The following is a 27,410-nucleotide window of genomic DNA, read 5'->3' as shown; positions in this document are numbered from 1 at the left end:
ATTACAATGTAGGCTATGTGTTACAGCACTACTTTTGGTGACCCCCTCAGGAATTGCTCTTGAGAAAATTTCATGTAATTGTCCCCTCCAAAGTGGATATCAGATTTTCGCCCCTGGCCACACCTGTCAGGTGGATGGATTATCTTGGCAAAGGAGAAATGCTCAATAATAGGGATGTAAACAGAACATTTGAGAGAAATAACCTTTTTGTGCATATGGATCACTTCTGGGATTTTATTTCAGCTCATGAAACATGGGACCAACACTTTACATGTTGCGTTAATATTTTTGTTCAGTGTAGTTACATTGTAACAGAATGTCAGCAAAAGTTTTCAATTGTTCCACAATGTTACATGTTTCTGAAGGTCACAGTGCAATGACTCATTGACAAGTACTGAAGTTGAACTGCTAAACCACTGCATTTGTTGAATTCTACGATATTTGAGGATAAATCTAGATGTGTAACATGAGTGACCCTCATTAGAGATGTATTGTGGTTTTAATGAAGATACAAAACACATTCAAATAAAATTCTACTAAATTTACTGAAGATAGAAATGGATGGGGTGGGGGCTTAGGGATCAGGGTTGGGGTCAATTCATTTTCAATTCAGTCAATTCAGTAAATAAACTGAAATTCCAATAGCAATTCAAATTTACCTCATTGCCTCCTATGAGAAACAATTGGAATTGGAATTTCAGTTTACTTCCTGAATTGACTGAATTGATCTGGATTTCACCCCAACCCTGGTAGGGTTTGGTGTGGGGGAGAGGGGCAGGGGTGTAGGTGGCGCTGAGGAGAAACAGAAGCATCATTCTGGATGCTTTCAGCAGTGAGTGAGTGTCCTCAGTGGGTGACTTCAGCATTGAGGCGGTCAACCAAGTGAATGTGCTCCTTCTTGGAAGCCACTTTAGCCTGAAAAACAGACAAGTAGACAATAGAGAAAAATATTTTAAAGACAACCATTAACACTGGATATTAGTATAACAATAGTTAATAAATGATAACATATTACAGTACAAAAAACTATATAAGTATTACTGACAGGCTTCCTGTTCTTTCTCGTAAACAATCTCCGAAGAGCTGAGACGAATCCACCCCTTGTTTTCTTCTGATTGGCAACAGCAGTGGATGAAACAATGTGGCCATCAGCGGTAGAGGTAGACATTTTCTCAGCAGAGTGCTCCAGGCTGGTAGCAATAGCATCAACTTCATGGACCGAAGCATTGCAACGCTCGGTTGAAAACATAGAAATAGTGATGACTAGTCTACTTCTCTTGGTTGAGACATCAGCCACATGGACCTCAGGTTGGTTGGAGTCTCTCAGTGTGGAATCATCACGATCCTTCACTCTAGCATCACTGCTGGACAGCTCCTGAGACACTAGGCCTGCAGCAGACTGGATCAGGTCACTCTCCACGATGGCAACACTGGTGGACAGAACCTGAGACACTAGGCCTGCAGCAGACTGGATCCGGTCATTCTCCACGATGGCAACACTGGTGGACAGAACCTGAGACACTAGGCCTGCAGCAGACTGGATCAGGTCACTCTCCACGATAGCAACACTGGTGGACAGAACCTGAGACACTAGGCCTGCAGCAGACTGGATCAGGTCATTCTCCACGATAGCAACACTGGTGGACAGAACCTGAGACACTAGACCTGCAGCAGACTGGATCAGGTCACTCTCCACGATGGCAACACTGGTAGACATAACCTGAGACACTAGACCTGCAGCAGACTGGATCAGGTCATTCTCCACGATGGAAACACTGGTGGACAGAACCTGAGACACTAGGACTGCAGCAGACTGGATCTGGTCATTCTCGACGATGGAAACACTGGTGGACAGAACCTGAGACACTAGGCCTGCAGCAGACTGGATCAGGTCACTCTCCACGATAGCAACACTGGTGGACAGAACCTGAGACACTAGGCCTGCAGCAGACTGGATCAGGTCATTCTCCACGATGGAAACACTGGTGGACAGAACCTGAGACACTAGGCCTGCAGCAGACTGGATCTGGTCATTCTCCACGATGGAAACACTGGTGGACAGAACCTGAGACACTAGGCCTGCAGCAGACTGGATCCGGTCATTCTCCACGATGGTAACACTGGTGGACAGAACCAGAGACACTAGGCCTGCAGCAGACTGGATCAGGTCATTCTCCACGATGGCAACACTGGTGGACAGAACCTGAGACACTAGGCCTGCAGCAGACTGGATCAGGTCACTCTCCACGATAGCAACACTGGTGGACAGAACCTGAGACACTAGGCCTGCAGCAGACTGGATCAGGTTGTCTTCCTCGATGGAAACACTGGTGGACAGAACCTGAGGAGTCTGCAGGAATGTCAGTGGCTCCCACTCATCCAGGAAGAAGCTCTCGACAGAGGGGAAGCTTCTTCCTTTCAGAGCTGCAGGAATGTAGGGGGTGTACCCAACAGTCCAGAGCAGAGAGCTGTCGATGGCATTCGCGTAGTGGTACTTGTCACCAAGTTCCTCTGCAAAGCTCTGACGGAACTTCTGACTCTGGACCGCCAAGGGCGTTGAGCTGGGTCACCATTGACATCCACCCTGAAAGAAACACCAACACAGGGTTAACAAAACTGATTTCAGCATTACAAGCAAGAGATATTCTTCATTGCATTCTTCATATTCTTCATGCATCCCAATAACATCTTATTTCTCCTGAAGTGTGCACTCATTCAATACTTTCAACAAATCTAAAATCATTGGCTAGTACCATATTAACCATATTTAATATACCAGTCATTTCCTTTCAAATCAGTGAAGGGAAGTGAACAAGTGCACATTTTTGGTGTAAGGAGAGATAGTTGGGACATATAGTATTTTCATTGGCCTAAGTAACACCATAGTCAGCTGGAAAATCTCATTTTGCACGGTTACATTGTTTGGTAACTAACAACAAACGCCTAAAGCCATATCTTCAACGTTTTTTATTTTCTTTCCACTAACAATCACACATTTAATTAATCTTTGTATTTAAAGACGGAAATGTATGTTATTGTTCTTACCTGAATTGACTTCGTTGTCCTTAATGGAACAATGTCTGTCTTCAGGGAAGATGAATGAAAAGTGTTACGGAGTCTAGTTGATAGGTAATCGACTAGCCGGACTGTTCCCCGGACTCCGCGTGTAGGGATTTGTACAATGCATGAACAAGGCTATTGAACTAGACATTGGTGTCTGTCTTTATTACTTTATCCAATATATCATACTGAAACATGGTATCAGAAGTGGCTCGAAAACCATACGTTTGTTATTTTTGTAGCTAAGTACAGTATAGGCGCGGTTACGTTCCAAATGCGAACACACGCCGATTCCTACTCACAACACTGATCAACTAGTTGTTAGCTGGTTAGCTAGCATCACTACCTACCTCGATGACTGAAGGCAAAGAAGTCTCCTATTCCATCGCTATGGCAGCGAACATTCCGCCACCTAATCCCATGGTTCTCACAGGGGACTGGAATACTAATTGGGACAATTTCAGGGATGAATTCGAGGACTATGCGCTGGCGACCGGTCTACATGAGAAACCCAACGAGGTACAAGCGGCAACTCTGAGGAGTTTAATGGGCAGCGAATGCAGGCATATCTACCGGCACAATCTCACCCTCACAGCGCGACAACAGTGTGATGCAAAGGCTATATTGGATGCATTGGAGAATTACTTCAAACCCGCCAGAAACGTAATTTACGAGCGGTTCGTTTTCGGAAGCTGCAAACAGGAAGAGGGGTGAGTCAGTACACAACTTTGTAACCCGTTTGAGAGAAAAATCCGCCACTTGTGAATACGGGGGGATTGAAAGATGAATTGATTCGTGACAAAATAGTACTGGGAATTGCAAATGAGGATACACGCCGGCGTCTACTGAGAGAGAGAGGCTTAACATTAGTAACTGCCATCGAAATGTGCCGCACTGCTGAAGTCACTGACATGAGAATGAGAGCAATGGAAATCGAAACCCCACGCTCCGACGTTGACACTGTTCACGCTGTTGCTAGGCAGACATTCAGGCAAGACCAATCAAGGCAGAGTAATTCACCACGAACGGTGAACACAGAGAGCCCAGTGGCATGTAAATACTGTGGGAATACGCACACACGTGGCAAAGAGCACTGCCCTGCCTATGGAAAACCATGCAGAGCTTGTGGAACTAATAATCACTTTGCAAAAGTGTGTCTCAAAAGCAAAAGAAGGGTGAGTGAGGGCAAGATTCACTGTGTTGATGATGTCACTCAATGTTCAGAGCTGAACAGTGAAAGTGACATTTACATGCATGAATCCATTGGGGCTGTACACTCAAGAGGGAAGAAATGGTTTGTGACACTACGATTACACAACAAGCAACAACAATGTCAACTGGATTCCGGTGCTACATGCAACGTAATGAGCTACAAAGACAAAATCAATCTGGCACCTGACACGCATCTATTGCCCAGCGATACTAGACTAAAGCTGTACTCAGGAGAGCTAATGAGCTCTATGGGCACCTTTGAGACCGAATGTGTTATTCGGGGACGCAAACACAAGCTGGAGTTTGAGATTGTGAAAACCAGTCAACATCCTCTCCTCTCAGGCTCTACATGCGAACGCCTGGGACTGATGCAGTTCACTGTACCAAATGACCTGCACATTGTGGATCATGTCCAGCATGGACCCCTGTCCAAAGAACAACTACTCAGCAGATATGACGATGTATTCAACATGCCCGTTGAATCAGTGCCTGGTGAGGTACACTTTGAAGTGGATGAGAGCATCACTCCAGTCCAGTGTGCTCCTCGCAATGTGCCCATTGCAATGAAAGTGGCTGTGAAGGCCCAGCTGGACAAGTATGAGGCCGATGGCTACATGACATCTGTGACCGAACCAACTGACTGGATCAGCAATATGGTCATAGTGAAAAAACCAGAGAAGCTGAGGGTCTGCATCGACCCAAAGCATCTGAACCAAGCATTGAAACGATCCCACTACATCATGCCGACACTAGAGGATGTCCTCTACAAGCTTCCCAAGGCCAGGATTTTCACCTTGGTGGATGCCCGAGATGCATTCCTTCAATGCAAGCTGGACGAAGAAAGCAGCTTCATGACTACCTTCTGGACCCCCTGGGGTCGGAAACGCTGGCTCAAGCTCCCGTTTGGTGTCTCAGTGGCACCTGAGGTATACCAACGCAAGCAGCACGAGTTACTGGCTGGGCTCAAGGGCATTGAACCCATCGCTGATGATGTCCTGATCGTAGGCTGTGGTGACACAGACGATGAAGCAGAACGCGACCACGATGTGAAGCTCCTGGCACTGATGGAGCGCTGTCGAACAGTTAAGCTTCGTCTTGGCCTGAAGAAGCTACAGTTCAAGGTGAAAGACGTCCACTTCCATGGCCACATTCTTTCGGCAAAAGGCCTGAAGCCGGACCCAGACAAGGTCCGAGCGATCCTCGACATGCCAAACCCATCTGATGCAAAAGGAGTACAGCGTCTCATCGGTTTTGCAAACTATCTTGCAAAGTTCATGCCACACCTATCAGCAGTCTGTGAGCCTCTGCGCCGGTTGCTGGACAAAGACACACCATGGCACTGGCTACCCAAGCACGAGGCAGCGGTGCAGGAGATGAAATCTCTGGCTTCATCCATGCCAGTGTTGCGCTACTACGACGTCACGAAGCCTGTCACAATCCAGAGTGACTCCAGTCAAAGGGGACTTGGATGCTGCCTTATGCAGGAAGGCCAACCCGTTGCGTTTGCCTCGAGAGCGCTCACCCCCACCGAACAGAACTATGCACAAATTGAGAAAGAGTGCCTCAGCATCGTCTTCTCTTGCCAGCGATTCCATCACTACTTGTATGGTCGAGAGCTGGTCACCGCTGAAACTGACCACAAACCACTCATTGCCATATTCAGTAAACCTCTCCTCAACGCGCCCAAGAGGCTTCAAAGCATGCTCCTGACTCTGCAAAACTACAGCCTGAAGGTCATTTACAAGCCAGGACCAGAGATGTACATCAGCGACACACTGAGCAGGGCAACGGCACAATGTACAGGCAGAGGCACTGCCTATCAGCGGCAGGCCATCTGTTCGCTACAGCAGGAACAACAAGATGTTCAACAGATCAATCAGGCAGACTACTTAAACGTCACAGATCACCGCCTAGCCCAGATCAGGCAACACACTGACAAGGACGAACACCTACAATCACTGAAGTCCATGGCTCTCGCAGGTTGGCCATACCTGAAAGAGGAGACACCTTTCACAGTGAGAGAATACTGGACCTTTCGAGATGAGATCAGCGTGCAAAATGGCGTCTTGTTCAGAGGTCAGAAGGTCATTATTCCCAAATCACTACGTCCAGAGATGCTTACCCGCATACACTCCAGTCACGTTGGAGGTGACGCATGCTACCGCCAGGCTCGTGAAACATTATACTGGCCAAACATGCAAGCAGAAATTAAAGACTTTGTCAGCAACTGTACCACGTGCAACGAGTACGCTCATGAACAGCAAAAGGAAACCATGATGTCACACGAACTGCCCACAAGGGCCTGGCAAATCGTCAGCATGGACTTATTCAGCCACAGACAAAAGGACTATCTTCTCATTGTGGATCACTACTCTGACTTTTGGGAAATTGAACTGCTCCCTGACTTGTCTGCAGAGATGGTCATAAAGCGCTGCAAGGCGCAGTTTGCCAGGCAAGGTCAGCCTGACAAGGTAATCACGGACAATGGCCCACAATTCACTGCACAGTTCAAGCGTTTCGCCTCAGAATGGGAGTTTGACCATGTAACCTCCTCTCCAAGACACCCAAAAGCAAATGGCAAGGCAGAGTCAGCTGTCAAGATTGCAAAAAACCTGTTAAGCAGGGCCGCGCGCGACAGCAACGACCCATGGAAAGCGATCTTACAGTGGAGGAACACACCCACCGAAAACATGGACAGCAGCCCAGCACAACGCCTTCTGTCCAGACGTCTGAAGACTACCATCCCCGTAGCTAACAAGCTACTTGAGCCCTGCGTCATGGTTGGCGTCACGGACAAACTGCGTCGCAGAAAGCAGCTCGCTAAGTGCTTCTACGACCGGACTGCTCGAGACCTACCAGAACTGGAGGTGGGTGAAACGATAAGGATGAAACCGCTGCCGGGAGACCACACAGGACTTTGGAGGCTGGGCACGTGCCTACAGAGAGTTGCACCACGCTCTTACCTGGTGGATGTTGGTGGCTCCCTCTACCGTCGCAATCGGGTGGATCTGCGCATAGCAGAGCGGACAAACCAGAACACGCCATACACTCACCTAGATGAGATGGATCACAGTCCAGGCCTAAGGGTAAGAGGTGCAGAATTGAGACATGAGCCAACTGAAGGTGAGGCTTCTACCCCACCAAGCTCTCCAGCTCGTGGCCCTAATCCTACCCCTGTCAGAGCCAATACTTACTCACGGGTGGGTCGGCTGTGCAAGCCACCGGACAGGCTTACTCTGTAAGCAAGAGACTGTGTTAACTTGTCCTCCTGTTTATAAAAATAAACATTTAAAAAAATAAAAATAAACAAAATAAAAGAAAAAAAAGAAAAAAGAAAATTTAAAAAGAAAGGAAGATGACAACTGAAGTAAAAAGAAAATGTCATGCGTTCTTAATTGTTATGACTTGATTGTTAAGAATTTAATGTTATGCTGTTATGTTTGCACTTTCTATTGAAAAGGATGATGTTACGGAGTCTAGTTGATAGGTAATCGACTAGCCGGACTGTTCCCCGGACTCTGCGTGTAGGGATTTGTACAATGCATGAACAAGGCTATTGAACTAGACATTGGTGTCTGTCTTTATTACTTTATCCAATATATCATACTGAAACAAAAAGCTCGCCATAATAATGCTGTCTCTCTCGTTGTTTGTCGATCAAGAACTGAAGATTTTTTGAGAGTTCTGAACATATCTCTTGGGTTCTGGAGTTCCATGTGAAGCGTCGGAATTGTGACCCTCTCGGTCGCATAGAGATGGAATACGTCATTACACATTGTTTAGAATCGGAATGGAATTCTAATTCGCTTTACCACAAGCTCTAGCCATAAACCAAATGTAAACATCTTTAATTTCTTATTTTTTATTAGTTGTAAAATATCGAGTAAGCTAGTGTCATAACACCAAAACAACGTTTATGCATAACTGCAAAGAGACCGTGCGTAAAAGCGCGGGACGTGCGCACTGTCACAGAAATAAGTGCCCTCAGCCCTTCACTTTTCCACACCTGGGCAGTGTAGGCGTACCCGCGCCTATAGTCATTTTGCCCTATCTTTCCAGTTCACTGCCTTGCACACAAACTTGCACACATTCACATTTTTTTTACCATATTCGACTTTTGAGTGAAATATAGCCCTCAGAAAAGGATGCTATGAATAGAGAACTTAAAGAACTGTACAGGCGGTCTTCTATTACAGTAAAGGACTCTGGCTATAGGCATTATATGTTGGTTAGACAAACAGAAGGACAATTTGATATATTCTTGAGGCCTATTGTCTGTTATTTATCAAACAAAACTGACAAGAGTTCACCAAGAACAATCAGAAAATAATAGTATTTTAGACAGAGGATCAATACTTTTTGCCAATGCAATGGTATATGACTGAGGCTCCACACACATGTGTAGTAGAGTATTTGTTCAGGTAACATTTTACTGTGATATATATGAACATTACAGAGGCTGTAGTATGGAGCCCGTCGTTTTTCCCGAGTTGTCCACTCACTGCTGATGATGTAGCCCGTCTGGTGTTCAACCTTCCCAAGTTCTCTCACGTCACCCCGCTCCTCCGCTCTCTCCACTGGCTTCCAGTTGAAGCTCGCATCCGCTACAAGACCATGGTGATTGCCTACGGAGCTGTGAAGGGAACGGCACCTCCATACCTTCAGGCTCTGATCAGGCCCTACACCCAAACAAGGGCACTGCATTCATCCACCTCTGGCCTGCTGGCCCCCCTACCTCTGAGGAAGCACAGTTCCCGCTCAGCCCAGTCAAAACTGTTCGCTGCTCTGGCACCCCAATGGTGGAACAAGCTCCCTCACGACGCCAGGACAGCGGAGTCAATCACCACCTTCCGGAGACACCTGAAACCCCACCTCTTTAAGGAATACCTAGGATAGGATAAAGTAATCCTTCTAACCCCCCCCCCCTTAAAAGATTTAGATGCACTATTGTAAAGTGGTTGTTCCACTGGATATCATAAGGTGAATGCACCAATTTGTAAGTCGCTCTGCTAAATGACTTAAATGTAAATGTAAATGTAACAGAGCATCAATATGATGTATCCTGCACAACATTTCACTTTTCAAGTCTTAATTTCAATTCCATGTCTCAAAGGAAAGTACAATAATGACCATCTCACTATTTCATAACCCACATTTCAATAAAATCTCATTTTATTGTTCACATACACATATTTAGCAGATGTTATTGCAGGTGTTGCGAAATGCATGTGTTCCTAGCTCCAACGGTGCAGTAATTTAAATGAGATGATAGGCCTACTTAGCCGTAGTTAACTACACATGAAATATCAAATGATTATTCATGAAATAGGGTAGGAACTCCTACAGGGATTCCTAATATGGGCATCCCCTCGAATTCAGCAGCTGATAAAAGCATTATCATAAGTGCTCCTAACTTTGCTTGCTGGATGATTCTGCATCTTCAGGCATTTTGTCCCTGCAAGCTTTCAGAAATTAAAACCTAATGAAACACCATTTTACCAGTGATATAATTGTCTTTGATTTGTCTAGAAACCATATCTGATAATGGCTGCGATCATACTATTCAGGAATTTATATATTTTTGTCATTTTTCTCAGACAGCCATTTCCATCATGTCATTAAACATCCATTTTAGTTGAAAATGAAATGTCATACAATGAATTTATAACACATATATTATACATTTGTACATTAACTTGTATTGAATATTAATTTAAGTGATTTTTTTTAGGTTGTTTCCTAATATTAATAATTCATCACTACGCCTGAATGTATAACCTTTCCTTTGTGACAGCTAAAAACATTTATCATGAAAAATAAGATATTTCCACCCAACCTTTTTATGAGATTATGATAACAACCATATGACTTCCCTATGTAAAACAAATGACATCTATGTCAAAAAAACACCTTTTTTTTTTATATTGCAAACACCAAGCATTGTTAAATATTTATTTAATATAAGAGAAAAGTAAGATTCCAAAAGTAGCCTATGGGCAGAGCTCAAGGAAGTAGGCTAGTGTTTTTATGAGATAGCCCTAGATAGCAGAGGGTTCATGGCGCATAGAAAAGCTCAGTGAGCAAAGTGAAACTGTATCATTTGTGGTATATCCAACACAGGTGTGGAGGGTCACCTGACTGTGAGAATCACCAAAGTCAACTGCATGGATTTCACTGGTGTATTTACACAGGTAGTTCTCTGTCAAGTCAATCTGCACGATGATCTCCTCTTTCCCCAGATTCTCTTTTCATTCTCTCAGTTTGGAGTATTGGTGTCGAATGTTGTACACCTGTTTCCCCAACTTCTCTTTCAATCCTTTGAAGAAGTCCTCCGATAGAATCTGCATTGCCACACTCCCTTTCTTTTACTGTCAAATGTACAGTGAACTTCTCCATGTTTCCCTAATTGTTGTTGTTCTTCTTCTCTCTCTTCAGCTTTGTTTTCCCAACCAAGCCACCATGTCTGCTCAACTGCATCAAAGTCAGATGTTTAAGCTCTTTGGCTTGACAAAGGGAGCACTCTGTGTGCATGCACTCTTTCTTCAGGTCCTCACAGCACAAAGACTCAATAAGGTTCTCAATGTTACTGCAGCTGATCACTTTGTGATGCTATAGTTTGTCTGCCATGAACTGGAGGTTGGCGTGGGTTTTGCAGAGACATGTGTCCCTATCTTGGACTGTTGGCTTGACAACCCAAAAAGGACATATTTTGCAGAATTCATAGTAGGACATTTTAATCTCTGAATATTCCCTCTTAAATGTCTGAAAAGAAGTGCACCTGCTTTTTTTTCTTGTTCCTCGTTAGTGTGTCCTTTTTCCCTGTTGTTGCTCTGCTGTTGTCATCACGTTGATAGAATCTAGCGATTTGCTCTTCGGTGGCTGTGCTAATTCTGTTCCACTGCTTTTTCTTGGAGTATTGAAGACTTGTTGGCCTGTTTTCATTTGCCCTCATGGCTTTTACTGAAAATCTAAATTCTCTGTTTGAGGTTTTGACCAGCCCATACTTTCTCAGGATGTTGCCTCTGAGCGTTTTTGAAGCCACTTGTTTGTTCTTGGCACTGCACATTTTTTTATACTTTGGCTTTAACTCTGCAATGATGGCATTTTGAAACAATAAAATCCTTCTCAAGTTCTTCGGAGTTCCCGCCATTAGCAGTTTTGTCTTTGTCTTTGTGGAATCTTGTCTCTCCATTTTCTTTATCAGTTGATCATACATTTTTGGGTATTTCTCAGCTTTCCTTAAAGCTTTATCAAGTTTGACATTTGTCATGCAAAGATCTTTGTATGTTTTTGAGCAACCTTTTCCAACCTTTTTCCTTGCAGCAAGTATTCGACTTCTCATTCCTGTTGCAGACAATGAGGAAGGGGTATCAGGGAGAGATACTGGGAGAGATACTGGAAGAAAAAAAAAGAAGGGAGAAGTGAAATCTCTCTCTGAGCTTAAAAAGCAACAACAAAGAAGTAAGAGAAAGCAATGGAAATGCAACCAATGGAATATAACACAGACTTTAAAGAGAACAGTTACAATGGAGACCTACCTGTCAGGCAACACACCACCTCAGTCACCAAATGAAAATGGGGCCAACATACCTGCAGGTATGTTGGCCCCATTTTCATTGGGTGACTGAGGTGGTGTGTTGCCTGACATTTCATTTTCAACTAAAATGGATGCTTAAAAAAGGGCATACTCACAATAAATATTGATATATATTTCATTTAATTGACTCTCTCACGAGTAGATAACGTTATATACAGTGGGGGGGAAAGTATTTGATCCCCTGTTGATTTTGTACGTTTGCCCACTGATAAAGAAAGGATCAGTCTATAATTTTAATGGTAGGTTTATTTGAACAGTGAGAGACAGAATAACAACAAAAATATCCAGAAAAATGCATGTAAAAAATGTTATAAATTGATTTGCATTTTAATAAGGGAAATAAGTATTTGACCCCTCTGCCAAACATGACTTAGTACTTGGTGGCAAAACCCTTGTTGGCAATCACAGAGGTCAGACGTTTCTTGTAGTTGGCCACCAGGTTTGCACACATCTCAGGAGGGATTTTGTCCCACTCCCCTTTGCAGATGTTCTCCAAGTCATTAAGGTTTCGAGGCTGACGTTTAATAAAATCCACAAAATGTTCCAAGAGGACATACTAGTGCCCGTAGTTGAAGAATCACCCTGCTACTCCATCCTAAGGAACCGCAATCTCAGGAAAAGTGCACATTGTGCAGCTTTTTAAAACGTTGCAGTTATTACACCAGCCCGGGTGACGTGTTAATCACGTGACAAAAACGCGGAAGTCGATTAATATTGTTACAGTCCGGAGGCGATATTGTTCAGAGCTCTGTTGTGACTCTAACTTGCACAGCCAACTAGTTCAACTGGAGTGGTGGAAACAATTGCATCTTTTAGCGCGGAGAGTGTATCCAGGAGTTGCCAAAATGCTCAATGCACCTGCCGCCGAGAGAAATAAGGAACCCATCCTTGCGGTGCTCCGTGAGAGTGTGGATACGGCGAAACCGTTGAATGCACTGGAGATATCGTCTGGTACGGGGCAACATGTCACCCACTTCGCACAGGGTTTACGAAATATTACCTGGCAGCCGTCAGAATTTGACCGACAATCTTTAGCCAGGTGAGTTTAAAGAGTTTTTTTGTGGCTTGCAAATTAATATATAATGTGGTAACGTTAGGCATAACGGTTCAGTGAGTCCAGATCTGAGTTGTTTTTCCCAAAATCCAAAGCTGCCCGTTATTCAAAATAGGTTACTTAGGTTATTCATGTTGATAATAATAGTAGGCCTAACTCTTTCTTTAGGCCTATATCAGCAGCTATTCTTTTTTGTTGATGCTTACAATGAGAATGTTCTATTTTGTCCCCGCTACCAGTATAGACGCATACAGAGCGCATCACAACCTGCCGAACGTGAAGCCAGCCATCCACCTCGACGCCTCTCTACCCTGTGAAAACTGGGGTGGGATCCAGCCCGAGTCCTTGGACCTGGTACTCAACATCAACATGATCCATATCTCCCCAATGGCCTGCACTGAGGTGAATACTGTTTAGGCCTACATATTGTCTATAGAGATGCTCTTAGAAATACACAGTTAATGGTCCACTAACTGATGATACTTTTATTGCATACTACTCATTATTACACTACTCATTATCGTGTGATGTTATGTTTTTACTCACAGGGTTTGTTCAAAGGAGCGGGAACCATCCTGAAACCACAAGGAGTACTGCTGACATACGGGGTATATTATAATGCTGTTACAAGCACATTGTTGACTATATCCTCAACCTGATGTTGGCAGTAAATAAGCATGTAGAAGAAAGGATGTTGGAAGCAATATTTGTGTATTTCCCATATTTAGAACTGGGACTCTCTAAAAATATGCAACTTCGATATACCTTTTCGTTGCAGGTTAGGAGAACTTACACAGCAGGTTACGAAAAGTTAGGAGAATTAGGTTAAGGTTAGGGAAAGGATTAGGGAAAATGCTCTCCTAAAAGTGACTTGTATCGAAGTGCCGTGTTTTTAGGGAGTCCAATTTAGAACTCACTGTGAAAAATTGCCCTCATGAACTGGTCTTACGTCTTCTAATATTGTCTCTCTAGCCCTATGCGTTAAATGGACAGATCACTCCACAAAGCAACATCGACTTTGACCTCAGTCTAAGGTCGAGGTAAGTGAGCACTACAATAATGCCGGAATGTGAATATATCTGCTATTTGACCACACATTATCGAAGCAAATAACTCAAACTGTTGATGTCTTATAGAAATCCCGAGTGGGGCCTAAGGGACGTCACCCTGCTCAGGTCTGTGGCAGAGAGGAGTGGCTTGTTCCTGGAGAAAATGGTAAGAAGCGATACTCCAAATATCAGTCATTTAGGATTTTCATAATGATGTGAATGAAATCCAATGATCTGCATAAGTAACACAAACATGTTAAATGAACTGTGTCAGACCAAATGTATTCTAATAGCAAAAGATGCAACATTAAAACATCCATTACCATTTCTTACCTCGAAATGCGTGAAATACTTTGTGATGCCGGCTTATAACCACTTTCTCTTGGCTTATAACCACTTTCTCTTGTCGTTGTAACGTTAGGTTGACATGCCAGCTAACAACAAGTGCCTTCTGTTCCGGAAGGAGAGTCTGGTGTGAAGTCCACTGCCGGCTCTGGGGTTCCATTCCAACATCACAAATGCACCATCACGCTCCTGTCTGTACAGGGTATAACATTACCAGTAATGGATATTTAACAATTGTTTGAAAATGAACCTGAACTGATACCTTATTTGAATCAATGCCAAATCCAATAATTCCCTCACCTTCCAACTTCTATCTACACATAGGTGATTTGTTTGGTAACTTCAAAATGTATGGTGCTCGCCTTTATTGATTAAAATGAATAGGATTGTTGTAGGAAGGTGCTTTTGCATGACACCCACATCAGAAAAGTGTAGAAAAAAGTATTACATTTTTCAATCAACTTGGAGTATTAATTTACTATTAAGAAGTAAGCATCGAAGTTATGGGATTTCAAAAAAGGAGAAACATTAGACCACTTCAGCATAGAATTATCACTAGAAAACAGTACAGCACGTTACAGTGAATACAAATCTTACACGTGAAACATTACATTTGAATAAACCTATTTGAATAATGGTATTTACAAATCTCGATTTGATTGCGTTATGTACAACATTGGTATTGTTTGAAAAGTCAGTGCTTGATTTGATGGGGCAATGAAAACAGTGTCAGAAAGAAATGGACTGTGGTTTGATACAGTACATCATGACACAAACTCCACCAAAGAGTTTCTCATAACCTGTACGGTGCATTCCATTTCAGAAAATGTCATTGTAGGGCTATGTCTTTGTATATTAGTCTTGCTCTGACAGCCCAAGTTGAGGTGATCAGTCCTATGGCTCTATTCAATCTGTCTCGCTGAAGCGTTACAGATTGCGTGATAGAAATGTAAAGGTCATTTCCTATTGAGCCGACATTTGCAGTGTTTACCGTGAATGCAGTCTCCTCAAATGCAGGAGAATTGCCTTTAAATTTAAATCGCACTGTAACGCTGAACTTCCGAGATACGAATTGAATAGAGCCCCTAGTCCCGGAACCTCTGCAGCATCTCACAGGTCCTCTTCTCCAAGACTTCATGAATCCTCTTCAGCCTCTTATCGGAGATGGGTCTGACGTAGCTGTTGGGTTGTATCACGGCCATGCCGTCCTGTACATCCCCCATGACCAATAGGGGGCCCTCCTCCATGGTGATGTTGGGGCAGGGGCAGCTCCAGTCCATCTTAGCCAGGGTCACCTCTAGGTGGCGGGTGTTAAAGAATGCCAAGCCCATCTTCTCGTCGCGGAGGATCTTCTCTAGACTGAACCGGGCGATCCCAGAATCGAGGTCCTCGATCAGTTCCGTCAATCGACCGACGATGGCGAAATCGCTCCGGCACAGGCTCGGGACGATTTTACCTTTGACCCGGCATGTTTTGCACGCTCGTCGTTTGGACTGCGGACAGTTTGCCTCGCACTCCTTCTTGGATCGGAAACGATTGCCGTTGCCCTGGCAACCGCCATAAGCAAAGGCCTGGCATTGTTTCAAGAGGGAGTTCCAGGCCCAGTGGGCCTCCCAGCTCTTGCAGGGGCCCTGGACCGCAGGTAAGGAACAGATCCCCATCCCCTCCCTCTGGCAGGATGCCTGGCACTCCTCGTAGGTCTCGAAGCGGTTGCGGCTGTCATCGCAGCCCCCGTTGGAGAAGGCCAGGCAGGTACCTTGCTCGGCGTCGTAGTACCAGTCAACGTGGCGCTCGGCGGAGCACTCCCGCCGGTCCACCTCCGCCAGGCAGTCGGCGGGCGAAAACGGGGGCCCCATGGGCATGCCTGCCATCTCGGGGTCCTCTGAGAAGATGTCGTCCTCGGTCCGACGGATGACAGAGAGAGGGTAGTCGGCGCTGAGGACCCCGGCTGCATTTCGGGCGACGCAAGTGTAGATGCCTGTGTCCCACACCTGGGCGTTGTAGACGACTAGCTGGCCGATGTTGGTGATGACCACGTTGCCGTACATCCGGTCGGGCCGCATTACCAGGCTCTCGTGGCGCTCGCTCTGCTTCTCCCAGGTCACGACGGGCCGCGGGACACCCATTACATCGCAGTGGAAGCTCACCGTGCCGCCTATGTAGACCGACTGGTGGCTGGGGTTGGAGAAGAGCGTTGGGGGAATGGGGTCTTCCAGGAAGGATGTCAGCGTTGGATTGGCTGTTGTGTCCTGGGGGAGTGGACTTGTTTGAGGCCCAGATAGATGAAACCGGCAGGTCACCACAGTTAGCGTCACACCCTGTGTACACGCCTCAGCGTCCATGTAACACTTGTTGAAGTAGGTGAGTCCGTCGGAGGCACAGGTGAAGTTGGGATCCTTCTCGCAGTGGTCCTGGCACTTGCAGATGGGCTGGCCCTCCCAGATGTCGCAGGTGGCCCCCTGTTGGCTGCAGATGAAGCCCTGGCAGGTGGCGATGGAGCCCTGGCCCCCGGAGCCCTTCTCTCCTCCGCCCTGGCCATCCGGCTGAGCAGGGGTGCCATCAGAGAAACGGGCGGCCACACAGCTGAAGAGTCCACACACATTGGTGCAGCATTTCTCAAAGCCAGCACAGTCCTGGGGAATAACAACAGGCATTTACTGAGGCAAAAATACATAGTATATTTCAATACAACACACACCAAGTGGTAGGCCTAATAAAGTAAATAGAAAATGTAATGAACATGTACAGTATACAGTATAACACATTTCCTTACAATTGTTTGTCATAAACAAATGACACAATGGATTGTGGAATTAAATATTGAATACATATAAATGCCTCACCTCGTCAACTTCACATTCCCGTTCGCAGGTGCTTTGTGCATCAACCCAAAGGTTAGCATTCAGCTTGTTGGGACAAACTCCTGGATGTTCCACTTTGGAACCAGCTAGACTTGCACTCCACGTCTGTTGTGGGAATACGCAGAGGCAAACCAAAAACACAAGAGAGGACCAACCAACGCGTCCTGATAAGAGTCCTTTTGGGTATATAAGTGTTTTTTTCTGGTTTGTGTCCACGTTCTTTCCACCTCCAACCCCTCGACGGCTGAGGGAAAATATATTCATTTTAAAAGGAACGTTTCATGAAAGTCATCCATCAACAAGTTCCATAACTTCCGTGCAGCCCCTCAAGAAAATACGTCCATTCTGTTCAAACTTAGCCATCCAGTTTGTGCGTAACCAATCTTGGTACAAGTGCCAATTTGTCGCTCGCCACGCAAGAGAAACGGTTCTCAAATTTCAGATGAATACCATTGTCCAACAAAAAGATCTCCCTCTGCGCTGTACATTGATTCAACAAGTAGCCTCGAATAAGAGGTCAAAAATAACATGTGAATCCACTCTGGTTTGATCAAATCGCAAAACCGTTAGACTAAAACAAAAAACTGCAACAACAGAAAAATCATGCTATATCTACGCTGACTTCCAAGGCGTGCGGAGTCAACTCACTACACAAAGAGATAGAGAGACGCAATATCGGTTTTGGTGTGACTAGAGGTAGGAAGGGCAGCGCCTCTGACCGCCCCCATGGTTGTCCAGTGTCTGAAACTTTTATGGAGCAGCACCATGCGCTAAGCAACTGGACAAACATTGTAAAGACATCAAAGGAATCTTGATAGGGCGGTGTTGTCAAGCTGTCCCAACAACAGTACGCACGGGGCCAAACATTCCGGCGAGAAATCCATCAATGTTTCATGCGTCCAGACAAACACTCTAGAAGTGTTGCTCATAATGCTCATATAAATGGGCCATGATTGAGAAGTTTCCTAACAGGAGGTACTTTTTGTTTGCTAGTGAACCCATGCACTGGCTTTATCTTGGCCAGGTCGCAGTTGTAAATGAGAACTTGTTCTCAACTGGCCTACCTGGTTAAATAAAGGTGAAATTTAATTAATTAATTAATTAAATGCACACTGACAAATAAGTTGACATAAGTGTCCAATTCAGTTTTTTACGCAATCCACTTTTACGCAATAAGTAGGCTATGGTGTAATTTGATCTAGTTTATCTAGAACATATAAAATGTTGATATTAAATATGTCATGATGAACATAGACAACTTTTTAAATGTGGGATTAATAAGACTAGATAGGCTATCTGAATGAGAAAGAATCAAACATTTTGAGTAGGCGCGCACAGCATAAGTGGCAAGAAATATGTGTAACTTGACACTGATAGTGCATGCATAGAAACATGCTGTTTACGTTTGGTTGTGTTCAAGTCGAAGTCTAGACGCGTCGGTCAGTTTACACCCATCATTCACACAAAGCTCAGAGATGCCACGGTCAGGTGGCAAGACGTAAAGCGACACATTTTCAATGGCGTGTGACTCATCTTTGTCTCCACACGGCTCAAAGGGCTATGAGAAGCAAACTCCCCTCGCTTTCATTGAACGTGACCCTTCAACCTTCGCGTGACTTTTGACCGCCGGCATTCAGAGCCGCTGCGGAGAGGCCGCGAGCCAGGGGCTGCGGAGCCAATAACCCCGGGGCGACTAATCAATTCAGATCCCCCACCGTTTTACTTCACTTGAGCTTGATACCGACAGCCAAGGGGTCGGAGAGGACAAAGGCAAACAAAAAATTCCCACCACTCGCGCACTGACTTTGCCAAAGCTGTGCCAATAATATCACCACAAAACTCAAGCTAGCAATAAAACCAGATAAAAGAACACATTACGGCACAACGGGGACTGTGAAGAGACAGCTATTTTTTAAATATATTTTGTATTGTAATTTGCACTGTATTATGTAGGTAAGTGGCCTTGCACGAGCCATTGCTTATGCGAGCCAGAACGGCTCATAGGGCAGAAGCCAGAACGGCTCATAGGGCAGGAGCCAGAACGGCTCATAGGGCAGGAGCAGAAGCCAGAACGGCTCATAGGGCAGGAGCCAGAACGGCTCATAGGGCAGGAGCCAGAACGGCTCATAGGGCAGGAGCCAGAACGGCTCATAGGGCAGGAGCCAGAACGGCTCATAGGGCAGAAGCCAGAACGGCTCATAGGGCAGAAGCCAGAACGGCTCATAGGGCAGAAGCCATCAGTTTTCTGATGCGTGAGGCAGAAACAGGTGACATGGTATTATGTATATTATTTGTTGTCTCTTGTTTCCTGTTTGGTCCCCAGGAAGAGAAGGGCAAGTACTTAATATGCACATGAGCAAAACTTAACCAACTAATCAAAAATATACAATGCAGTTATTCAGTAAAAAAAACATTTTTGAATAAAAAAGTATAACAGTTTAATTTTGGGGAAAACCATTTCTTTCCATGGAAAATATGCAGCCACATTTATTTACAAAACCATTCATCATCCTTACAATCAACTCAGCAGCTTATACCACATACAGGTAGTGGTTATAATACCCTGAATAATGACTCTTTTCCTTGACCTTTTATTTAATAAAAGGGCATAGAAACAGAGAAAAATTGCATGCATTGGTTTTCATCTCTCTTGCAGTGAGCATAGGGAAATACATTCTAAAAATGGTGTCCTTTACAAAAATATAACACACCAACAGAAAAACTGAATATTATTTATAAACAAATGGGTATAAATAAAATTGTGAATATGAACTCTTTTTATTAAGCCTGTATGGAATTTGCTTTATGTGGATAAATGTACGTTTACTGGAGTGCAAAGTTAGTAAGTCACAAGTTAACATAACCACTTATCAAAGTGATTCAGATGAAAGATATTTTAGCCCTTTGCGGCATTCCCCAAAAAATCCTACTGATACTTCAAGTTAAATCATGATACCGGTAAAAAGCCAGGCACATATTGGACCCATAGGGTCACTCAGGGCAAAGGGCCATGAATGAGCAAACAGACTTGGATCAACACACGATTTCACCATTGGCTCTCTGATCAGCATTAAAGGTAGACTCAGCTAAATGACATTGCCACGAGCAGCACTGCAGATATGGAGATGATCAAGATGCAAGACTTCACTATCACACAGTATCTGTGTTCACTTCACACTGTTCACAGCCTGGTAGCCATGGGACTATAACAGCACAGAAGTAGAGCCTCATGCTTAGTTGTTACGGTAGTTCTCCCCCCCCGAGTACCTTTAAAATCCAAACAGTGAGGGAGAGCAGTCTGATATTGCACCCATTATTCTGAAATGAAACCAGTGTAATCTACAATGACCCTTTGCTATAACAGCTTGACCCCATTTGCTTTGAATCAATCATATGAGCACAGACCAGACTGATGTTATACATTCTGGTGCCAAACAGGACAAAGACCCAAGTCAACAGACAGAGCAACACACAGAAGACCAACAGATGGATGGGCGGCAGGTACCGAAAGGTTACAAGATCGAATCCCCGAGCTGACAAGGTACAAATCTGTCGTTCTGCCCCTGAACAAGGCAGTTAACCCACTGTTCCCAGGCCATCATTGAAAATAAGAATTTGTTCTTAACTGACTTGCCTAGTTAAATAAAGGTCAAATAAAATCATGAAGACATTAAAACACACACAAAAACTTTGGCAGAGAGTATATACATTTTTTTTTAAAAAAGCTGCAGTTTCAATATTTTAATTGTTCTATTTGTTGGCAAATCCGTGTGAGATTTGGAAAGAATAATCGCTCAATGTGTTTCTGAGCCATATCAAACCAGGGTCATGTTCAGTAGGCAGCAAATGAAAATAAAAAAGACAAACAAGAAAGGACAACCTGAGCTTGTTCAATAAGAAACGCTCAAATTTTCGGTTTCCGTTGAAAAACGTTATCCATCGCATGGCCTAATGAACACGACCCAGACATAGGCTATAAGTACTGAAGAGGAGGTACAAAGTCAACAGACAGGCATATTAACACAATCCCAAACACAAACTCCCAAAACATTCAAGACGAATCACGTAAGAGGTCAGTGCAAAAAATCCACTGGAAAACAAGCCGACCGATTACCACGTATGTACAATAAGTCTTTACTTAAATATACATTTACCCAGTGAATCTGTTCAGAGTCCTCATACGCTCTTGTAGTGTTGACAGTAAGGTGAGTGATGACGTCACAGCTTGAAGTCCAAGAGGCTGTATGGAGAGAAATAGTAATGTCTTTTTGTAGGCACTAACTCCGCCACGGTTCGATGGACAAAGCCTTTCAGTGTTTTTAGATAAACACAGAAAATAAGGTCTGTGGTAAACACAGGCTTAGGAGATCTTATACGTTTTGTTCTAGGAGATAATCTTCATCAGCTAACGTCACTTTGTGAATTTTGAAGCATTTATGTAATAAAAAAAAAGCACATAAAGGCTTCAAAAATGAATGAAGGTCATGTTAACTGGCTGCTATTATCTCATAGAACAAAGTGTACTGTATAAGATCTCCTAAGCCAGTGTTAACCTCAGACATTATTTTCAGTCTTCATCCCAAAACCATATTCTTTCCCCATAGGAAAGGCTGAACGAACCAGAGGTAACTCACTTCCGGGTTTAAGGACTACAAGCTCTACTGGTCACAGTGGGTGGTAGCTGTGGGTTTAACGGTGACCCACAAGATGGCGCTAGGGGGCTCAGAAAGAGTGAAAGCCATATTGGACTCACTCACAGCTCTTACAGTTCCTGTTGTGCGTTTATGCATCTCCAAATTGGGGCCCCTGAGCGCCCCATACAGCAATAGCATTAGGCCCAATGGGAGGCCTCAGAAGTTCCTCCCTCGCCCCTCACTAGGTGATGTTACAGTTACTTTTGATGCTACTACTCTTGGGGGGGCTCGGAGGCGGTTTAAAGGACTTGGAGCGTTTGAGACTGTTTCCCTTGCTGCTGTTGCCGCTCACGCCGCCGCCCGCCACATTGGTGGCCACGGAGTAGGAGCGTCCATGCATCATGACAGCATTCATTCCGTTGGCCATGGAGAAGGACTTGAGGTGGGACTTGATGGCCACCGGGAGAGGCAGCTTGTCTATGAGGTGGACGGGGGTGCATGAGACGATGGCCCGGCAACACAGGTCCTGGAGGCTGAACACTGGTGGACAGGGAAGGACATAGTCATGTTGTATTACATGCTATAACGATATAGCATAGGACATGACAACAATCTAGTTGTGTTGCTGGTTTGTTTTGCAGGCGGGACAGCTGCTGTTGTGTCAATGACGAGGAGAGCCCAGTGCGCTTCCTCCCATCAATTGAGAACACAGCAAGCAAGAGACAACCACCTTTCATTATTCCAAAGAGATATATTCCACATATCAATCAAATCAAAGAACTGAAGAGTGGCAACATCAAATAACAAACAAGCCCAAGTTTCCTCACACCAACAATAACCTTTGACCTTTCCCATTGTTTTACTGCACCCTAAGGCTTCCCAACCCAAGACACTACAGTGGCTGTAACTTTAGTCTTCCCTGGTCTCCTCACCTCGGTTTGGTCTCCAGAACTTCTCCATGCCGTGCCTCATCAGCACGATGCGCGACAGCTCCGTGAACGACTCCACGACGTTGAAGTTGCACAGCGGGCTGACCTCAAAGAAGGTCATGCCGTTCTTCTCGGCGTAGGCGCGGGCCTGCTCCGTGGGCACCTGCCTCTTGAAGGCCAGGTGGAGCCGGTTGCCTACTAGGATGCGGGGCACCCCCGGGGCATGCTGGGGGAAAGGAGAGAAAGTTAAGGTTAGGATAAGAAAGCAATAGGAGGAGGATGATATTGAGGGTAGGGGTTGTTTTGTTAACAACTCCTATCTTGTGTACGATTCCTTTAATCAAATCACACACAAACCCTGTTCGAACAGGAAACACACCGGCCTTCTCAAAGCAGGAAAGGAAACAAGAAGAGCAGAATGACCTTTATTCTGTAAACACATTTGCATGTCCAGGAATTTCTCTTGGTGAAATGGTGCTGCTACAGAGTCAGACAGACAATAGACAGAAAAGACTAAATATAGAGACACAGAATCCACACACAGCAAGTACACTGAAGCAAAAAACGACAGACTACATAATTAACACTTTAAAACTACATTAGAACTATACACTGAGTGTACAAAACATTAGGAACACCTTCTCTTTCCAAGACACAGACTGACCAGGTGGACCCAGGTGAAAGCTATGATCCCTTATTGATGTCAGTTATTAAATCCAGTGTTTCCGTTCTCTATACGTTCTGCACAAAACCCTGTCCCTGATATTCACACCTCTGCTCAAAACAACACATTGAATTTAACTTCACACTTTTTACTGTACAGTAGAAAAGGCTACTGCAAAAAAAATAGCTGATTTGCTCATATCCAAAGGCCTACCTGTGATTGGGCAGGAGGAATGTAGTAAGGAATAGAAATGCATAATGATGTGCATTTTCATTGTGGCAGTAAGGGGAAAACACACTAGGCCTACATGAAATCATCTTTAGACTACTCTTCATCCTACCTTTGAAGCATCTCTTAGAGAAGGCTATCTATCCCTTTTTCCGGTGCCATCCAAATGTGTGCATAGACAAGGTACCATGATGTTAGCTAGCCAGCCAGGTAGCATGGCTAAACAAGGTTGTTTGTTATCAAACCAAAAACTTGCGGCCCGCGAGTAGTTTAAAACTGAGAATATTGTATAGAAATGTGCACCAATTCAAGGGAGAGAGGGGAGAAGGTAGCTCCAGTAACATGGGGCATAACTTTTGAGTGGCTTTCAGTATTGTAAAGGCGCAAGCATGACTGTCACTTTGCTCTATTTTTCCCTCTCTGGCAGTGGCACTCAGAGGCTGCGTGACAGAGAAGCCTAGTCAGACTGGCCCTGCTTGTTCTTACTGGAGAAATTAAACCATTTGTATCCACTTCGTGGTGCGAGCCGCTCCAATAACTAAACAAATGTAACCACAAGCCTCATCACTGTCTGCACACCCCAGCTCGCCATCACGGCTTACATAACATTTATAAACTGACGGAGAACGGATGGAGAGGAGCAGCTGAGGTAGGCTAATGGCTGGTTAGGGGATGTGGCTGGCTGCTCACAGCTGTCGCACCTGACATTGGGTGAAGTACTCATTCTGACATGACGTCACACTCTTAACTCGGTTTAATATTTTATTTGTAGGACGCGTAGGGAAGCATTCTGTGCTCAGTCATTCATTTCTAAATGAGAAACGCACCATCATTTAGTGATCACACAGGGAGGAGATCTTTTCGGCCTCTCTTCCATTATTATTTTTGCGGATCTACACGATTCACGCGAACAACCTATTTTCAAATGAAAACGGCGAATATCTCCAAAAAGTGCTGAGTTTGCATCCTTGCGGATTTTTTTGTTTGTTTACATTGAACCTTTATTTAACCAGGCAAGTATGTTAAGAACCAATTCTTATTTACAATGACGGCCTAGGAACAGCGGGTTAACTGCCTTGTTCAGGGGCAGAACGACAGATTTCTACATGGTCAGCTCGGGGATTCGATCTGGCAACCTTTCAGTTACTGGCCTAACACTCTAACCACTAGGCTACCTGCCACCCCAATAGTGCAGAGTGTAAAGTCTGAGCGGGAAGATAAAAGGTGTACCAGTGGCCAGTTAGTGAAGGCCACAGCACAGAGGTAAAAAGCTATTCAGGGTGTGGGAGGTTTTGGTCGTGACTGACCTAAACCGTTTGCCAGAGGGGAGTCTTTCGATAACAGCAGATCCTCAGACTACAGCCTGCCTGCCCGGCAATAGCTCTACATGGCTAGTGATTCTACTATCTACAAACCGGTATGGTGGATTTCATTTGAGCTATTACTGCAGCATGATGAGGCAGATATGCTGTTTACAAGGAAGACTTGAGTCACATCGTCAGACGTGCAGTGTTAAACGATCAGTCAGCAAACTAGCTTACCTCATCGATCTCCCGGATCCAGCGGTCAATGCCATCAAACGACCAGCCATTGGTGATATCATAAACTAGCAGGATTCCCTGTGGGTTGGGGGAGTGGGGGGACATGAACAAGCAATACATCTTTAATCAGTAAACAGTCCACTTGTCCCTAAATACACAGATGATATAGCCTAGAACCTGAAGCATTTTGAATTAAGGGGTCTAAGTCACCTGTGCCCCACGCGAATATGACCTGAAGATTGTGCAGAATCGACCCTGTCCTGACGTATCCCTGTTGAACAAAGATTGACCCTGTTAGATTCCATTTCGCTTTCTGTCAATGAGTTTTCTACAAGTATTAGACAAGTATTTTCTACATGTACCACAACTCTAACTTGACTCTTCTACCATCCAACAGGATTGTGGTAGTCTTGTAGTCAATCCCTGAGAAAACAAACATGATTATAGCAGACAGCCCAACCTTAACCTCAAACTACAAGGGATTGATTTTTCATCCACAAGATTGATAGCTTAGGATGGAGAGTATAATGGCAAATGGCCAGTTTGATTCCTGAGTAAAAAATAAAAAAAACTCTGACTAGAATGTTTATACTTCATATAATGTATACACTTGATATATTCTAACTAGTTACATACACTCACCACTGCTGTAGGGATAGGGAGACTCTGCTGATCCGTCCTGCAGACTGTCTAGGATCTCTCCTTTCCCCACATCACTGTCTCCAACCAGCAAGAACTTCAGGAGGTAGTCGTAACTCTTGACAGGGCTGCCCTGTGTAGCCATCATCCCACGCATTGGTATCAAGTTAAGACCGAGTTTGGAGATCCACGACTGCGGGTGGGAGAATTTATGTGGGGAATGCCTTGTCAAACACTAAGGGCGAACGACGTTGTTTACAAGCTAACGATACTGTAGCTAACGTTAGCCACTGAGAAATGAAGCTTACTAGCTAGCAGTGTCTCGCACCACCAGCTACAAAAAATACAATGAGCGTTGAGCACGAATTATCTCCAATTCCATCGTTTTCTTTGAAAATCCATTACCTAGCTAGTTAGCTATCTAGTAAATTATGTGAAAGAAAAATACCCCGTGCTAACGTTAGCTACCTAAACTAATTTACGAAAACAACGTTAATCTGGGCCATTCTGCCTCCAAAACCAAATGTCCTCTACAAGGTATAACATTGTTTCTGAAATGTTAATTCAAAACGAAAATGGTACTTCATTTAAGAGTCCATAAATAACAATTAGTTGCCTTCGAGTACGCGTCAGTAGCTAAGCAATGCAAATAACAACAACCTAGATTTTGCTTTTGCCAGCATCAACATCCAGTTTGCCGGTTCCTCTTCTTCTTCGATGAAGTTTAATAGCGGTTGGCATTCAATATATGTTGCATTACCGCCACCTACTAGACTGGAGTTCAACTCCATTATAAACTCAGCAAAAAAAAGAAACGTCTGCTCACTGTCAACTGCGTTAACAAGATTCAACAACTGAGACATAAACCAAACAAGTTCCACATACATCTGACTAACATTAATGGAATAATGTGTCCCTGAACAAAGGGGGGTCAAAATCAAAAGTATGCCAACAACCTGAAAGGATGGCACATCACCACTTAACACACCCTGTAACTCTTTGGATGTCAAGTCTCGCACACCCAAATACTTCTCTGTGGCTGCCACAACTTCAATTTTCTGTGACTTACGTTCCATCCCTGCAGAACAGTTGATATCCATTGCTATAAATGATAAAGATCCAATCTTACTGAAACATATATCACTTGTTGCCCGATCCCTCTGTACTGGTACAGATCTACTACTCACACCACTCCTCTCAGGATCCATCCCCCTTGACCCATCTTCCTCTACTTTCTTCACTGCCTCAGCATATGACAACTTTTGCATTACTCTAACCCTGGAAACCTCAACCTGCCTCGCACGGGACATTTCTGATCCAAAGCCCCATGGGCACCCCTACAATTAATGCATACAGTTGAAGTCGGAGGTTTACATACACCTTAGCCAAATACATTTAAACTCAGTTTCTCACAATTCCTGACCTTTAATCCTAGTAAACAATTCCCTGTCTTAGGTCAGTTAGGATCACCACTTAATTTTAAGAACGTGAAATGTCAGAATAATAGTAGAGAAATGATTTATTTCAGATTTTATTTCTTTCATCACATTCCCAGTGGGTCAGAAGTTTACATACAGTCAATTAGTATTTGGTAACA

General features: G+C 44.4%; 4 protein-coding genes across 4 annotated transcripts; 1 reads left to right on the top strand and 3 right to left on the bottom strand.

The window, feature by feature from the left end:
• Window positions 1–232: 232 nt before the first annotated feature.
• Window positions 233–4,466, bottom strand: LOC106588582 (topoisomerase I damage affected protein 7). The gene is made up of 3 exons (XM_045713262.1): window positions 4,456–4,466; window positions 1,046–2,561; window positions 233–915 (listed from the first exon to the last, which is right to left on the bottom strand). The coding sequence occupies exons 1-3, from the start codon at window positions 4,464–4,466 to the stop codon at window positions 847–849; spliced, it is 1,596 nt and encodes a 531-aa protein (XP_045569218.1). The 3' UTR covers window positions 233–846.
• An 8,070-nt stretch (window positions 4,467–12,536) lies between these two features.
• Window positions 12,537–14,957, top strand: LOC106588597 (methyltransferase-like 26). Its single transcript, XM_045707226.1, has 6 exons — window positions 12,537–12,908; window positions 13,163–13,325; window positions 13,472–13,531; window positions 13,896–13,963; window positions 14,060–14,138; window positions 14,394–14,957. The coding sequence occupies exons 1-6, from the start codon at window positions 12,715–12,717 to the stop codon at window positions 14,448–14,450; spliced, it is 621 nt and encodes a 206-aa protein (XP_045563182.1). The 5' UTR covers window positions 12,537–12,714; the 3' UTR covers window positions 14,451–14,957.
• LOC106588590 (WAP, Kazal, immunoglobulin, Kunitz and NTR domain-containing protein) lies at window positions 14,668–19,066 on the bottom strand. The gene is made up of 2 exons (XM_014177743.2): window positions 17,161–19,066; window positions 14,668–16,950 (listed from the first exon to the last, which is right to left on the bottom strand). Exons 1-2 carry the CDS (start codon window positions 17,440–17,442, stop codon window positions 15,403–15,405), a joined length of 1,830 nt encoding a protein of 609 aa, XP_014033218.1. The 5' UTR covers window positions 17,443–19,066; the 3' UTR covers window positions 14,668–15,402.
• Window positions 19,067–20,878: 1,812 nt separating this feature from the next.
• Window positions 20,879–26,528, bottom strand: LOC106588598 (ras-related protein Rab-40C). Its single transcript, XM_014177756.2, has 6 exons — window positions 25,817–26,528; window positions 25,537–25,597; window positions 25,385–25,445; window positions 25,175–25,252; window positions 22,745–22,967; window positions 20,879–22,352 (listed from the first exon to the last, which is right to left on the bottom strand). The coding sequence occupies exons 1-6, from the start codon at window positions 25,968–25,970 to the stop codon at window positions 22,054–22,056; spliced, it is 876 nt and encodes a 291-aa protein (XP_014033231.1). The 5' UTR covers window positions 25,971–26,528; the 3' UTR covers window positions 20,879–22,053.
• Window positions 26,529–27,410: the final 882 nt, after the last annotated feature.

The sequence above is a fragment of the Salmo salar genome, chromosome ssa02 (genome assembly GCF_905237065.1).
Source record: "Salmo salar chromosome ssa02, Ssal_v3.1, whole genome shotgun sequence".
Lineage (NCBI taxonomy): Eukaryota > Metazoa > Chordata > Actinopteri > Salmoniformes > Salmonidae > Salmo > Salmo salar.
This window is presented reverse-complemented; position numbering and strand designations above follow the sequence as displayed.